This window comes from Furipterus horrens, unplaced genomic scaffold (genome assembly GCF_987537825.1).
Source record: "Furipterus horrens unplaced genomic scaffold, mFurHor1.1.pri manual_scaffold_10, whole genome shotgun sequence".
Classification (NCBI taxonomy): Eukaryota; Metazoa; Chordata; class Mammalia; order Chiroptera; family Furipteridae; genus Furipterus; species Furipterus horrens.
In genome coordinates this window covers 32,812,958-32,830,453 of record NW_028327180.1, presented here as the reverse complement: position 1 = coordinate 32,830,453, position 17,496 = coordinate 32,812,958, and the positions used below count along the sequence as shown (strand labels likewise).

The window sequence follows — 17,496 nt, the reverse complement described above, 5'->3', positions numbered from 1 at the left end:
AAAAAAAATGTTGGTGTCATTTCTTTTTTTCCCAAGCTGATATATGAATGGTATAATTTAGAATCAGACATTCAGTTTCATCCTCAATTAAAATAACAATACAAGTCAATTTGCTCTTTCTCTCTTTCTCTCTTGGCTAGGTTTCATATGTCAAAGCTATTGATATTTGGATGGCAGTGTGCCTCCTTTTTGTGTTCTCTGCACTTCTGGAATATGCAGCTGTAAATTTTGTATCAAGACAACACAAAGAACTTCTGAGATTTCGACGAAAGAGAAAGAATAAGGTCAGTGATTAAATGAATTGGGTTCACTGGAATACCAACTTTTAGTAAAAAGTGATGTTATATTTAATTGGATGTGTGGAGAGGAAATGGAGACTGGGGATTAAATGATATGATGTTTTTTTGGTTTTTTCCCCCTGAAACTTAAATGTTCAAAATAGCTTCAGGAAGAAAATGGTGACATATAGCTATACTTTATATAGCGTATCTGGTGACATGAAAGCTGTATCAGCTTCTTTTTAATGTATTTTCTAGAATGACATCATTTTTTCCTTCTATTAACAAAAATGTATGATATTTTATTTTTGGTGTTAGAGTGTTCTTGATGGCCTTACTTGACATAAATCATCAAATATAACTATTTAAGGTGTTTCTTTTTTCAAACTATTCCTTTGTCTCCATCAAGTATTACTTATTTATTAGCATTTTGATGTTATTTTAAAACTATGTGGTCTCTTTTTTATGCATACTTTGATGTTTTAAAGACATTTCCTCTGAACTCCCATGGAAACACAATAAGATGTTGCTTTTGTCTTGTTCCCACCTGAGAGATGAAACCCAGAAGAATCATTATTTGCAACATCATTGAGAGATCACAGGAAGTTGTTGGATTTAGATGTACAGAATGGAGTTGTTTCTCTCTTTCGAGGCTTGTAATGTCATCTCTTTTTACATGCACATAGTTTTAATCAACTCTTTTCTTCTGAAAGGAAGAGTTTCTATTGACCAGTACATCTATGGCTTTACTTCTTTCAATGTGAATGTGCCAGCTGATATTCTGAAAACAACTGGGTTCTTAAGCAGTGGAGAAGTATCAACGTTCATATAGTGTGCGCTTTTAAGGATTTAATTTTTTAAACGATGCCTTCTGATTTCTGAATTATTGACTTTGATTTATAGATTCATAAAACCTTTTTAAAGCAGTAAGCCATGATCTTCAGTGGTGAGCCTACTCAGTATTAATCATCTTCTAAAGCAATAACTTATGCCGTCATGTCTAATTGATTCCCAGAATCATCACCTGCTCCAATAAATACCCAATTCAGTGTAGTGGAGAAGGAACATCAGCACTGTGATACTCTGGGTAATGCACTGGATAAAAAACAATGCTAGATCTTGCATTTGATCAATTTTTTATGAAAAGAAAAGCATATTATTTGTACATTAAAATGTATTTTGATGGGAGGTTAACTTTTAAAAATCTTCCCCTGACCTCACTCCTGTTGACTGGTTTTCTTAAACTTGTCTCATTCTTCTTCACTCTCCTTTTCTCTTTTTTCCCCCCCATTTGTTCCCCTTTCTCCTTGGAGACTGTTACAGAGTGAAACAGGGTTCTTTCACATGGTGCCTTGGTGTAAAACCCAACAACTAGTGTTGAGGAAAACAGGTCTTTATTTACAATATTTCAACCTGGGGAGGGCAGTGGGCACTTCAGCTCAGAGCCCTGTTCTCCCACAGGACCCAGCATTTCCTTTGCTCCTCAAAAGGCTAGAAGCCAAAAATATGCCCAGAAGTTCTCCATCCCTTATCTGTCAGCTGTCTCCTTCAGGATCTGGAGTACAATGTCATCAGCCTCCATATAACAGTCCAGGAAAACATGTGCTTTGCCCTTTCAAAGCCTCATGGTATTCTCCCTTTCAAAACAGCATGGAGTTCTCTCTTTCCTTTCCAATCCACGTGAAGTTCTTCTCTGCCCTCCTTGCAAACCGCGTGGCTCTCCTCTCCTCTCTCTAAAATGGTTGCCGCCTATTTTTAAATCCCTGATTGCGTCCTGTGACACAGTGGTCGTGGTACCCAGTTCTGACCATTCACAGAACCTTGCGCAGGCTCTGTGTGCTCTTTCTGCACCATTCCATGGTCAAAACCCCTCCCATCTCCTTGGGGCCTTGGAAGAACCAAAGTCACTTGCATAACTAAGACACTAGCTACTAGCCATAGTCATGCAAAGGCATCTTAAAAGCTGTTCCCTTTTCCAATCCCCAACCCACCGGCTCTGGGGATTTTTGGAGACCCCCACTCTGTAACAAGACCTGGAACTGGCTGAAACACTAACATAGGATGAAAAAATTCTGTATCACTGGGCTGAAGCTCTTGTCTTTCTTTCCCCTTCTTGACCGAGGGAGACACATTTTCCTTCTAATCTCATGAATCATAAGTAAGACAATACTTATTTCCCCTCTAATTTTGGTTTGCTTTTTCTCATTTACTTTTCATTTGCCTACTTTTCTCCTCCTTTATACACTTTATAATTTATCAACCATGTGCTGCGAACACTAGAAATGAAAGTATTACACACATGGTGTCCAAATGGGGGCCGAGAGCTAGACATTTTCTACCCCCACCTATACCCAACAGTCACGGTGTCCAGTGGATAACAGAATGGACTACAAGTTTACTTGCTCAATTCTGGTTCCTCCCTTTAAAAAATTATCCTTATTAAAGCAGCCCTTTATTCACTTTTACCACTTATAGAAATTTTGGGATACAAATATTTGATATTCCTTCTTGTTTAGCTCAACGACAGACAGCAGAATGGATTTTTCTAGTGACTGGCACTCTAGGAAAATGCAAAAATGAAAAAATAGTAGTATTTTGTTATTTCCTAATCACTATTTGAAATACACAGGAAGCAAATATTGCGATTAAGATTTAGTGCAGAAAAAAATTTTAAATCCACATTTTTTAGTTAATTTCATACTTTGGAAAGTGGATACCTTGCATATGTGAAATTCTATTAATTGACACACATGATTGTTAAAATGGTTTATGCAATTAAAACCAATTGTGCAGTTATATTTAATTATGTATGCCTTGATTCTCTGGTTTCTCAATTCCTCTTGGTTCACTTTACCTTCCCACAGACAGAAGCTTTTGCATTGGAGAAGTTTTACCGTTTCTCAGACACGGTAAATTCACTTTCTTAACTCTAAGTAGAGGAATGTGGTCATCAGTAAAAAAGCAGAGCATATTCTGTACCCAGGCAGTGTTTGGTGGGGAAACACAGCCCCTTGCATATTCAGAGCCAAACAAGCACCATTCCCCTTCAACTAGGAATAATCTCTTTTTCTAACAACTCCATTTGTCTTCCCTGATTTAGTAAAAGGATATTTACATATTCTCCTTCATCTTACTAACCAAATTATTTGATCAATGAAAAAGATTTTTAATATATATTTAACAGAAATAGAACATATGATGGTCTCAATAGAACAATGCTTCAAAATAAATTGGAAATTTATTTATACAAAAAGTTCTAAAAGCAGCCCATTTCGCCAGAAAATAGAAATCTAAAAATAAGGCAAAAATAAAAAGCTTTGTCCAGCCTATGTATGCTTAGAACCTGTTCTGAATGTTAAGATATGTTGAGATTCTTTATAGTAAATGAATAATTTTGGTTTTGATAGTGGCATACTTTGAAATGTTTGATTAGAGATTACAGGGATATATGTCCTAATTCAGTGATTGAATTTAAACCTACCAAAGCCAAGAATTTAGCCTAGGAAATTGTATACAAAGAGTCCAGTCCACTAAACTGAAATTTCTGGGGAAAAGTCTATTTAAAAAACCTTCACAGGTGATTCTATCACCTGTCTCAGTTAAGAATAGACATAATGTTAGATGAATAGACAAGAGACATAATATTAAATGAATATTAAAGTATTCTCAATTTTATAGTAGATATCTAAACCCAGTATTATTTTAAAACAATTAAGTTTTCTTATATTATAGTATATAATGCCTCAACTATTTTTCTTTTCTACTAAAATTGTGTATTTGTTCCCAATATAGCTAGTCATTTCTCTTTCATTTTTTATCCCTAAAGTTTTTTTACAGGATCCATTACTTTTACTTAATTACCTTAACTGTAAAGTTAAATATTTTAAGTTACATTGAATTTACATAATCACATATATTAAAACAGTTAATGCTTATAAGAACTTTAATATAAAAGATATATTTAATAAAATATTGCTTTAAAAAGCTATGCAAAAAGAACTTGGATGAAAAATCAGGTTTACCTCAGTAACAGTCAATATTAAAAAAAGAAACAAAATGATTTGGAAATACATTCATTAAAAATTAAATGCATCCTCTTTATTTTTATAATAATCACTGTGAAATTTTGGGGTTAATCATTTTAACTTTTTAAAGACTATTTTTATCCACCTAGTAACTGTGCTGACTGAATTCACCATTTAAAAAAAAACCTATATTTGAAAACATTCTGATCAATCTAAATCTTTAAATCACATAATCAGAATGAGTCTAAGTGTCAACCCACTGACCTTGCTTTTAATGAGTACTACTGGTTTGCCTGAGTTTTTTATTTTTAGAACTCTGGTGTGACAGAATAAGCAAAATACAATTACCTCATTATAGAAAATTTGTCACAACAGGGGACCTTATAGGGATGTAAATATTATTCCTAGAAAAGTTTTAACTTGGTTCAGCATTGGCTTAGGCATTGTAGACAATCTTTTATGCCTTGCTTTTTCCTCTATGAAGGTTCAAGCGAATCTTTTGTCTACTGTGAAAGAATAAAAGTTCACTCTTGTGTGAAAATTTCCCCACCCCACACTGTCATAGCCTGTTGTGTGCCGTTACCTCCCGCACCTGGTCATGGCTGCTTATCCCCAGTGCTGTGTATGCGAGGGTGTGTGCATGACATGAAAGTATTTTGGTTAGAAGTTGCTCGTCCCATGTATGATATCATTACATTAGTTCTGGAGGGTTATTAAGACATGACAAAATACTTCTGAACATATGTGATCTGCTGAGAGATATGGATGATATGTGATTGCTTTAATACATAGCATTTAGTTTCTCTTCTGAGTTGCAATATAATGTAATGATGCAATGGTTTGGTGAGAGGAAACATTTACACAGTATTCTAGGACATCCATCTTCCTACTAATTGTATATTCATTGTTATGTATATACACAGATAAAATAAGCATGGGCCGTTAGTTCTAGATTTTCAAAATAATTATTAGGTTTACATTTTACTAGGCATAATAGTTATCTCTTTAAAACAAAGATATCATTGACTGTATTTTGACTATCTGTACAAAAACATTATTATTTTATTTACTTATATACTTCAAAAATAACTCAAGGTAATTTCTAAGAATGACAAATAATTGATTTTCTCTTTTGTATATTTTGTCAGCTTTATAGCCTTAGGACAAATACAAATATACATGCACACTATTTTGGTCGAAGGGATGAGACTCCACAGTTGAAAATAATGCTGCACTCATATACACGAAATTCCTTAATAAAGTTTTCATTCTAGATTAGTTTATGCTGATTCTAGAGTATAAGATGTTCTTTCAATAGGTAAAATATTTCCTACAAATTTATTTGATACATACCTGAAGACAAGTAGTTTCCAAATAATTTCAAACAAATTTTATTTATTTCAATGATTCTGATATACATGGGTTAGAAATGTTATTTTCTCAAGTAAAACAAAAATTATAAAAATTTAATTGTTTTCTGCAAATAAATATTTAGAGTTTAGGCTCAACACAGCTACTTTTTACAGTTATAGTGCCTCTGAATACCTGTTTAGAAAAAAATATTCAATAAAGTAATATAATCTTTACTTAATCTGATTTTACATGCATTGTAGGGACTTTCATCTCAAAGTTAACTAAAAAGATTTGTAATACTGCTTTCTATATATGCTGTCTATTATATTATGTCACTCCATAAATATGAGTTGGCACTGAAAAAATCCAGCATATTATGATAGATATAGATCTATAGATGGTTTAAAATTATTTCATTGATTTCTCATCAATACCCTAAAATATAGGCATTGAATTTTCATAATATTTCATCTAAAACTTTCATTTTTAAGCTTACATTTTCTATTCAATAACCTCCAAGTCATTTCTGAATCTAAATTTAATATGCCAAGCATAAATTTGGCTAATTCATAATTAATTCATATGTCATTGATGATACATGCAAGGCTTTCCAAGGAGCTAGATCTTAAAGAATTGTATATTGACAGTTGACTTGCAACTGTAAAGTATTTTAAAACTTATCTGTAATTGTATCCTTTTAACCCTTCCATTTTTAAACAATATAAAAATATATATAGCTGTATTAAACTGAATATTTTATTTTAGGCTAATAGTTAGTTTTGAAAAACAGTTTTAAATCTTTCACGTATTTCATCTTACCTTAGAATTTTCTAAGTGACAATAATTTTTCCCAACAAAATGTCATTATAAGTAATTTTTTAAAAAATCCACACACTTTAAAATCATGTAACTGGAAATTAATAACAATTCACATTTTCTCCATCTGTCACTTTCCCATTTGGCAATTACAAGTTACAGAAAATTATTTAAACAAAAAGTAATTTGGGATAATTTAGTTAACATCTTGATTGTATAAAAATATACAGCAAAGATACCTATTAAGGAAGAAACATTAGGATAAAAATAACATTGAATACTGCTATATCTCACAACAATTCATATAGTCATTACCAATAGTCTTAGATGCTTAATGTTTTGTAGTCAGTCACTGACAATCTTCGTGCCTTCTCCCACCCACACCCACATAATTTTTTGTTCATTTTTGAGGATTAAGAAGAGGATAAGGAAGTCTCACCTTGTGTGTATATTATGTTTGGTGATAGGGACGAATGAAGTAATTAAACTGAATGACTATATCTACATTTGGATTTTCAATTTATCGCTAATATTTCTAGTTATAATAGGCATGTTTGTGAATCAGTCTTTGGCATAATTCTCTAAATAACATGGAAAGCACTTAGAATGTTTTCGTCGTCGTCGTCGGCAGCCGTCAGTCTCGAGAGACGATGGTGTAGCTTCTTAAGAGTCTATCTGCACCGCCGAGAATGGCTGTGCAGTCCGACTCGGGAGTGACACGGTATCTGTCTCCTCCCGTGTTGAATCGACATCTTACGATGACGCTGGAGTGTCCTCTCCAGTGAAGCTGAAGCTACAGAGCCTGGGCAGGGTGATATGGAGGGTCTGCTGTTGCCCATGCAGCAGACCCCCCCTCTCTTCGCAGCTGAAGGGTCCAAGGGAAAGACGGAGTCAATACAGCTTGGCTTCAGGTGCGCCGCAGGAGTTGCCGGTGTTGACTACAACGTCAAACCGCCTTAGGGACTCCGGCTCCGGATTTTCTGTCGGGGTTTACTCCCTTAGCCTTTCCCCTGAAGAGGTATGCTGCAAGGCAGCGGAGGTTTTTTGGAGTCAGAGTTTTCCTTCTCTGATGTGCCCTGACTGGAAGATCGAACCAGCGACACTTAGCTCGCAGGCCGACACTCAATCCACTGAGCCAAACCAGCCAGGGAGTTAGAATGTTTTACAATCTGTTATTTTTATTATTTATTTATTTTTATTTTTTATTTTTATTTTATTTCTTTTTCTTTTTAAAAAATTTATTTATTTATTTTTCTGTTACAGTTGTCCCACTTTCCCTCCCATTGCTCCCTCCTACCCCTCACCCCTTCTCCTACAGTCCAGCCCCACCGCATTACCTCGTTGTCCATATCCATGGGTCATTTATACTAGTTCCTTGACTAGACCCTTCCACTTCTCCCCCCTACCCCCTGTCACTTTCAGTCTGCTCCTTGTTTACTTGCCTCTCACAACATGGTATTGAAGCTTAATAACAAAAACATTTCTCTCATTACCAAATTTAGTGAAAACAGATACTCCTGTAGGAAGAATTGTGCACAAAATAAATGACTTTTACGTTCTTCATTGCCTACCCTAACTTGATTAAAGCCTATTAAGATGACTTATTTGTGCATAAGTGAACTATTTCTTCAATTTTACCTTTTTAATGAGCCATGTTTCTGAGCTCATGTTTAGTTTATTCCATTTAATTTTTATTAATACCTGTATTTTGAATCGCGAAGTGCCTTAATTTTATGAACATTAAATATTGGCTAACACATAGTGTCAAAAGTTCTAGATGTCTGTCTAAGCACCTTGCATTTTGGTCCTTCAGTTCATTAGAAACTCAAGCTGAACATATCTTCAGAAAATTGAATTTTGATCTCAAAGAAATATTTGAGTGCTGCTTAGAATACAGAGTATCAGTGCATATTGAAATGTACATAAACAATAATTTTATCAGAGTTTACAAAGCAATTAGTCACAAAATAATTTAATACACTTTTTAATATAGTAATCTAATATTGATGATGAGCTATTAGAAAAGCTTCAACCATGCTTAAAATTAATATTTTAAGTGAAGCATTTCCAAAAGAATCCAATAAGCCAGTCATTTTTTTAAAAAAAGTCACGTGATCTTTTTGAGATCTAGTGGTCTTTACTCTCTCTCATATTCTGACTACCTGGGGTACAAATTGAAGTCAGGTCTAACAGAGCTGAGATCCCATTTCTGAAGCTGTAACATGACTCCATGTGCCTCACCTAATGGGCAAACCTAAAATATTTGTGCTGTTTCATGGAACATAATGACAATGATGAAGACTGCTTGATTGCAGAAATTAGATTTGCAAAGGCTCTTAACAGCCATATAGCAAACCCCATCTACTGTGACAATAATAGAGCAAGGCCTAGAGGGGCAAAGTGCTTTTTCAGTTTTATTCTATTGGCTAATTTTTAAGTGAAACACAAGTGCAAGTCTACTGCAAGACTAAGCAACCGGGTAGGCCTATTTTACATAGCACTTCAGTGCTAGTTTGGTTTTTGTGGATTTAAAATATCTAATAGTAAAATGATTCAAGTCAGTATTTGTATTTTATTTTATATTGTATATTATGGATTTCCATAATCATACTATTATAATGAACAAGATATTAATAATACAATAGCAGCAAGTTGAATACCTTTCAGGTGTTTGATATATTTTCTATCACCCTAAAAAAACCAACCAGATAATGCAATAATATTTTTAGTCTCAGAGCTAAGTAATTAAGACTATCCAGATCTTGGCAATAAAGGATGAAGCCATGGAATCATTTGACTATAATAAAACATTTCATTTAGAATATTAATCGACTCAGATTTTAAATTTGAAACATCTAAAATATATATGACTATATAAAATATTTGAAAACCAGTTGCTATAGCACACATATTTTTATACTGCAGACACCCAATTTATTTCTATTTTTTTAAGAACATAAGTGTTCCTCAACACCTTGTTTCCTATTACTCTTGCCAGGAAATAAATATTTGAACAAGACATTTTAATGAAGGAAGTGTTTTTATTGAAATTACAGGTTTCTGCTTCTTCAACTCCAAAATTAATAGGAAAGACATTGGTGATGAATTTATAAGCGAAACCATATTCCAGATGCTTTTGAAGACAATAGTGCATTATATCACATTATATAACATATAAAGTCTATGTTCTAATATATGCTTATGTCATAGTAAATTCTAAAATAGATAAAGACACAGGATGTATAATGTTACATATAGCCTTACCTAGAAACGTTCTTATTTAAAAACAAAAATCATTAAAACTTAAGATAACAGTTTAATACTAACACAAGTCATTGCAAGGGTATGTTTTCATAAACTACCACTTAAAATGTAGATTAAAAATGTTAGAGGAATTCAAAATACGTTACATCATTACCAATCCAAACTGACTAGGATAGTTGCATTGTGCCTCTAGGCAACTTTTGTTTCTACAGCTTGACTGAGCCTTATAATCACCCATGTAGAAAACTTGTTGGAAAGGCAGATAACTGGGACAGCCTAAATGCTAATGAGGAGGAATCTCTGCAGTGGAGACCTAGAACACTAGGTCTCAGCAATTTTTCCCAGTGATTAATTTCAAGACCACAGTGCGGGAAACATTGGCCTTGCCAAGACGATCATTATCGCATGCACATAGAGTGATGGTAATTTTACAAATTGTTGCCAGTTTTTATGATGGACCAATGCTATATAAAGAAGGTTAAGTTTAACTTGTTCAAATGTGCTATTTTCTATTAAAATCAATGTCCAAATATGAAGTTGCTTTGTTCAGTACAGCACTGTAGCTCTGATTACAGGCTTAAGGAGAAAATCATACTTGCAAGACAGAAATAAGCTTTAATCTCATATGTCATTGATTTAACTTTTTCAAAGGATATAAGGCAAAAGAGACAGCAGATAACGTGTCTTCATTTAATTGGGAGGCCTCACAGCTACTCAAACACACAGGACTTTTTGTGCCCTCACCTGCACAGGGCATGAATGGCTTCCTAGTTTAAAGAAATAAATGTGGTGTTATAAGCAGCAATGATCCCTACAGCTAAAAAGTGCAAATGTGATCGTGGACTTAGAGTCATTATATCAGGTAACTCCAAAGAAAAACGTATGCCATGGGAAAGTCAGAATTGTGTCATAGCACCGTACCCCACCCTGCACACCTCTGCCACCAAAAACCAGGCACCTGTCCAAAGACATTCCTACTTAAACTCTCTCATACCCATGCGTTTATACACACTCATCTATGAACTAGTCAACCATCATGCCCTTGTAATCCTGTCTTTAGTAACAAATGTTTTATTTGCCATTCATTGCTCCGTGGATGGATGGGATATGTATGCTATGCCCTTCCTGTGTTGTGCTTTTGGGCTTTCTTTAAATACTGTCCAATATTTAAATGTGTTTCTTTGTCCAATGAGATCTATTCCAGGGTCCTAAACTGATATAAAATACCTTGTTCCAAGCCATTAATAATATTTTCAGCTATGCCTTTTGTTGCAGTGTCAACAAAGCTTGATATGGACTAGCTCCCTATTTCTGCCAAAATTTATTAAATCTTCCAGGAGCCATGGGCAAAGACCCTAAGTATTCCATCTGTCAGCTATGTGTTAGTGCTTGTCTTTGGGGGCTTTTACCCAACGGCAATTTTCAAGCAATTTTTTCTTTTGTTAATATTCAAGACAAGCTCTCACCACATCAGTGGCTTAATCGGGAATAGAGGAATATGTCACAGTTCTTCCCATTGCTGCATGGCCTTGATGCCACAATGGCTATATCTAAGGCCAGTCCAAGACATCTGTCTCGGCACTTCCATTTCTTTCTAAGCTAACAACTTGGTGGGCATTGAATGACCTAATTTAATTCCACCCTGAAATTTATATAAGGAATTATATCTCCCATGAACCAACTTACTTTTGATAGTATGTGGACCAAACTTTTCCAAGCATGTTGTAGCAATATGCTGGAGAATTTGGGTTCCCTTAAGGGATGACAGTAAGGTTATAGCTGGATTTATGCTACAAGAAACACACTGTGTTTGATTTTTTTAAAAACTGAGGTTAAGAGGAAAGCTTTAGTCAAGTCTGTCAAAGCATATCAGCCTCCTCTGTCCTTCTGAAACTCTCGAATGGCTTTCACCACATCCATCATGGTGGAGACTGTAAGGGTTACTTCTTTAGTGAACCCAGGTAGCTAGCTTTCAGGACCCATTTAGTTTTACATAAGTTAGATGGTAATGTTCTAGAATGTTCTATAGAAAATTAATGAGGGATTACCTCCCCTGCTGCCACCATTCCCTTAATCAAAGATGAGAGCTTCCTTTAAATGTTGAAATCTTACATTGTTTAATAGTTACTCAGGCGTAAGCAGTTCTAAGGGCTCTTAGTTTAATACATCCAATTACATCTGGGCTAAGCTACAACTGCCCAAGATTAGGTTTAAGCCAAACATGACAAAATCATCCTTTCACATGTCACATCCTTTCTGAATATACATTTAGCCAAAGGCAATGCCACCTTTATTTTCCTCTCTGCAGTTTCCACTATGACTGTGGTACCTACTACCACAGCCTCACTATGCCTCCCTCTCTGGCCCACCAGTTTCTCTTTGCTCCTAATATTGCCTTCTCTTTCCCCAGCAACCTTGCCATACATTGTGCACTGACATCCAGTAATCCCCCAAAGCAGTGTTCACCACCCCCAGCCATTCTACTTGAACCATAGTGTAGCCTCAGATCTCCAGTCAGATTTGGGCAAAGTCAATGCTCTTTGTTTCAACTGCTTTAACGATGGAGTAAATTCAGCAACCATATTAAGTGCCTTTGTTTCCATTCCCCACTGGCATCACTGGATTTAACTTCTGAGATGAAAGCAGCAGAGTTAACAGGGGTCCTTAAAGGAAGCAGCTGCCGGAACTGGAACAAATTTCCTTCCTCCCAGCGGGCAGTAATGTGCCAGGAAACCTTTCTTAGGAATCCTGTCAATTTTCTTCTGTGTCTTAAAAGCCACCTAAAGAGAGCTAACAGATTCACCTCTGGCCGTGACCTTTCTTCTGAATAGCTCAGGTATTTTTTTCTTTCATGAGTAAAACCTGGCATGGCAGCTGCAAAGGCAGTTGTTCCCATGAATTGCCTATACTCTCCTGCTTTCCCAAAAGGAAAGCCTCATGAGGAACTGATACCCAAGGGACTCTTCTAATTATGGTGTCTACCAGAGTTTAGGTCAGAGGATGTGGCTTGGGCAGGCTCATTTTATTTTTATCGGATGGCCAGCTTGGGTTTGCTACTTTCCTAAAGGGCTGTTCCATTTCATCACAGTGAGAGAACCAAGCAGCGACCTTCCTCAGTATAGATCCATATTGCCCAGGGCTTCACTACTCCAAAAGGGTTATTGATTATATGCCTGCCAATAATTCTTGAATGGCAACACTTCAGCAAATTAAGAATTAGCATTCAGAACAAACATTGCTTTTTCATGCTGCAACATGCAAAAAAATTACCAGCTCCTAGGTCGGTTAACCTAAAGATCCTGGAAAGCATGGAGACCAAGCTCCTTTATATTGTAATTGTTTTCTTCACTATAGTAGCTACAAGCCACATGTGCTATAAAGTGCTAGAAATACTCAGTCTGAGTTGAGGCATGTTAAAATATATACTAACATCAAGGACTTAGTATGAAATAAAGAATGTAAAAATATCTCTTTAATTATTAGTTTCAATAAATGTTTAAATAAATTTAGGACATACTGAAATGAAAGAAAGTATGTTAGTAAAAGTAGTTGTTTATGATTCTTTCGACTTGTTAAACTCTAGCTAATATAAATTTAAATTGAAAACTTCACTTATGGCTTTTATTTGTGGCTTAAATTATATTGGACAGGGTTGCACAATAAGTTACTAGTGTCTAGTGCCACTTGCCTGGGACTAGGAGAACTGAGATCAAGGTTAAATGCAATGTCCTTTTAAGTCCCAATTGCACTTTTGGGTTCATCTTGAGCACAGGCCATGAAGCTGCTTGCTTTACTTGCTCTTGTTTCTCTTTCCCCCAAGTGGTTTCAGGTTCACAGATAATCAATTAATAGGAGACAAGGAATCAACTGCATCCGGAGCTTACTATTAGAATGTGGTGAACATTTATCCCACAGAGCTTTTGCTGCCTCAGACCCAGAGTGGATGAGCATCATGGCCTCATCGGAATTCCCTCCCAACCTTTGACCATGTTCCCTCCCAATTTTTGGAGTCTGAAATGATCTGAGAGCCAGGACATCTTCTGCCACCACTACTGAAGTTTGAGTTTCCAACTGTCAAGCAGGTCCTTCAGGCACAGTAGGCTTTCACCTAACCTAAAATTAATTCAGGCCTACAGGAGCATGGGGGCCAGACATCACATCAGATGCAGTATCTTCATCAAATTGGGAGGCCCCACAGTTACTCAAGAGCACAGCCTCTTTTGCCCTTCCCTCACATGGACATGTAACTATAGCTGCCACAGACAACAGTCAAGGCATGTGTATGTGTTCACCGTGACACAGAGGAGCCATAGCCTTTATTTCTGAATAAACTTGTATACCATCTGGTCACTTAAGGCCCTCAGGCCACTGCATGGCTTCCCCAGTGCAGGTGCCTCCTTTCCTGTGGTTGATGTGAACTCTGTGTTCCCCATTTAGCTTCATTCTGTGGTTTTCAAGGAAGTGATGCTGGAAGAATCAGAAGTCAATCTCAGCTGCCCTGAAACAGCCCAGGCCTGGTGTTCACCCATTACTCACAGTCAGTTATGGGGAAAGATACAGTTGAGAAAAGTACAGCTTTTTACTAAATATGGTAAATTTTAAGGGATTGTTTCTACATTGAGGCATGGGGCTCTCTAAAGGTTTGAAAATAATAAATTCTCCAGAACAGGTGGTCAGAAAGGTAGTCATTGGAGGAAGGTGATTAAAAGCTACAAACTTGTAAGATAAATAAGTACTAGACATGTAATGTGCAATATGACTATAGCTTACACTGCTGTATGGTACACAGGAGAGTGGTAAGAGAGTAGATCCTAAGAGTTTTCATCACAAGGAGAAAATTTTTACTTTATCCATATGAGATCATGGATGTTAAGTAAACCTATTGTGATCATTTCACAATATACGAAAATCAAACCATCAGGTTTTACACTTTAAACTTATACAATATGTTATACAATGATGTACACCAGTTATTTCTCAATAAACTGGGCAAAAAGATAGTCAGTAGATACTACTTTACTAAACACAACAACTAGAAGCCTAAAATCTTAGCCTTTTTTGTAATCAGTCTCTTAATTGGTTTAACTAACATGTCAATACCTCATTGTAAGTGCTCATTGACAAGTGATATTTTGTCCTGTATTTTAAGATGGATTTTTTTAAACACATAGTTGATGGAGTTTTAAAGGCTATTTTAAACTTCAGAATCCAGCTGATTTGCACACAAAATTGTTCATATTACACAAGTGACCTAAGTCTGCCTTTTGGAATGCAATACTAGCATAATTTACTAAAGTAAAGGATACTATTTCAGCACTTTCATAAGAACAGTTTAATTCTTAGTATACCCACTTTTTATAAAGATATAGAAAATTCAAAGCAAGTAATAATTTTGCCTTAAATTTTCCACAGAAGTTAAAAAAAATTGCCAGCTTAAATGAAACTTCTTATTGAAGACTACTGGAAAATCAATGTCCATTTTTTTTGCAAGATTACAACAGTTGTTACATGTGACTTGGAACATCAGTTTTTATGTCATATATATTTCCTCCAAATTCAATTACTTATACATCCTATAGTTGAGATGTTTTCCAATAATTATATGTTTTTGTATTCATATAGAATTGTCTTATTTCATAATTCCCCAGAAAACTATTTTATACATTATTACATTAACTTTGATCATTTTCTTATATTAGAATACATTTTAGTTTTAATTTTTACTTTTAGATTTTGTAATATACTGTTCATTGAACTCCTACTTTCACAAAACCAAAATAATTTTTCAAGAGTTTGAGCACTTAGTTATTATTATCTCTTACATTACCATCAAAAATTACTTCCGTAAGAAGTGAGCTATAACAAATTTGTAAGGTGTCATCTTTTAAACTTTCAGTTTTAGTAACAAAAATTTAATTAATTGGCAGCCATCTACTGTTACATTTTATATAAATTTGTTAAATTATTTATTGTTGAATTCCATTATAAATAAGTGCCATATTTTTATCTTGAACACTTTTTATCATTATTTTATTTGTAATTTTTTCTTTAAATTTTGGTTTTCTTTTTATGTACACGCATAGAGAATTCTCTTTAATTTACAACATTTAAGAGAAAAGTACAAATACTTTTTAGAACATAATAACATAATTTTTTAACATGAGATAAACTTTTACCAAATTTCATTCATAATTTCAGTTAAGCCAATACACTTGAAAAGTAATTGTATATAAACCAGTACATGTGACTATCTTGTAGTCTTCCAAATGGGTTAGTGTAAAACACAGAAGTGGTATTAAGTGTGCATAACAAAAACCAAGTAGTGTTATTGAGCTAAACTGTATTTTTTAACAATGTAACATAAAATTGTAAGTAATAAGCATTAAAAATTTTACTTCCATGAAAAATAAAAATTCAGTCAATGATCCTGGTATTTTCCCTTTGATGTCATATATTTACACATTTAGACACATAATGTAAAAAATTTTAGTACATAAACATATATAACATATTATCTCAATAGGTTTTTTCCTTGCTCAACTTATTTATATATTCTAAAAATATTAGGCAATACCGGAATGGTTAACTTTTCCATTAAAACACATCATTTGAGAGTTTCATATTTCTCAGTGGACACATCTATATGATGTGCATTCAATCAATAAAACTTGAATGGAGAAAAAAGCAACTCATCTTTATAGGCTTAAGTTATCTTTTCATTATAATAATTTAACATTTGCCATGATAAAGCTGAAGTTATGATTCTGAAATGCCTGTTACCTATGCTCTGTTTTATGACTAAAGTATTTTCATATGTTATTCTTACAACAGGATGATGACGTAAGGGAAAGTCAATTCAGCTTCACAGCTTATGGAATGGGACCATGTCTGCAAGCAAAAGATGGTGTGACCCCCAAGGGTCCAAACCATCCTGTCCAGGTAATGCCAAAAAGCCCTGATGAAATGAGGAAGGTCTTTATTGACCGGGCCAAGAAGATTGACACCATCTCCCGAGCCTGCTTCCCATTAGCCTTTTTGATTTTTAATATTTTCTACTGGGTTATCTATAAAATTCTTAGGCACGAGGATATACATCAGCAATAAGATTAAGTTTCTGGATTCATGCAAATGCAAACAGTTCAAAAGGAAGTGTCTTCTACATAGGTGGGTGTGTATGTGTAGGTGTGTGGTATGTACAAATGATGACCATTGTATTCAAAAGGCATAGGGGAAGGTATTATTATGATTTGCTATGCAAAGTCATGAGGCAGATTAAGATTCTTTTAATGGATACTATATAAATATATATAATGGACATTCTGTTTCATATTAACTTACCTGCTCTTTCACAGTAAATTGCATAAGTGGAAATATTACCGCCAATGTGTTTGTGTGTTATATAATAATACATGTGAAAACTACTTTGGATTTCTTGATTTTTAATTCAATGATGATAAATCTTACAAAAGTAAAGCTTTTGCACAATAAACTTTATAAAAAGAAAAAGTGGAAATGTTAAAGATAAAAAAGTATTAGCTTGAGGCTTTAAAATGTTTTCTTAAACTGTAGTAACAAAATAGAAAAATAATCGGTTAATTTAGTGGAAAACTTGTTCAATAGTAATAGAGAACTGTACATACAAATACTATGGGACCAACTTATGTAATAACAAAAAGTTTCAAATTAAAAGATTTAAAATAAAGACATTTTATTATTTAGATACTAACTATATTTAGAATATTAAATTTTTTTCTTTGGAA

General features: G+C 34.5%; 1 protein-coding gene across 2 annotated transcripts in view; it reads left to right on the top strand.

The window, feature by feature from the left end:
- The window catches only part of GLRA3 (glycine receptor alpha 3), a 131,403-nt gene extending 114,534 nt beyond the window's left edge, over positions 1-16,869 (top strand). The window contains exons 8-10 of one of the 2 annotated variants that reach the window (XM_090288368.1): positions 141-284; positions 3,143-3,187; positions 16,568-16,869. In XM_090288368.1, coding sequence (XP_090144494.1) covers positions 141-284; positions 3,143-3,187; positions 16,568-16,840 — 462 coding nt within the window. In that variant the 3' untranslated portion in view covers positions 16,841-16,869. The remainder of the gene's footprint in view (positions 1-140; positions 285-3,142; positions 3,188-16,567) is intronic. The other variant, XM_090288369.1, reaches the window with a different exon arrangement.
- The last annotated feature ends 627 nt before the right edge of the window (positions 16,870-17,496 follow it).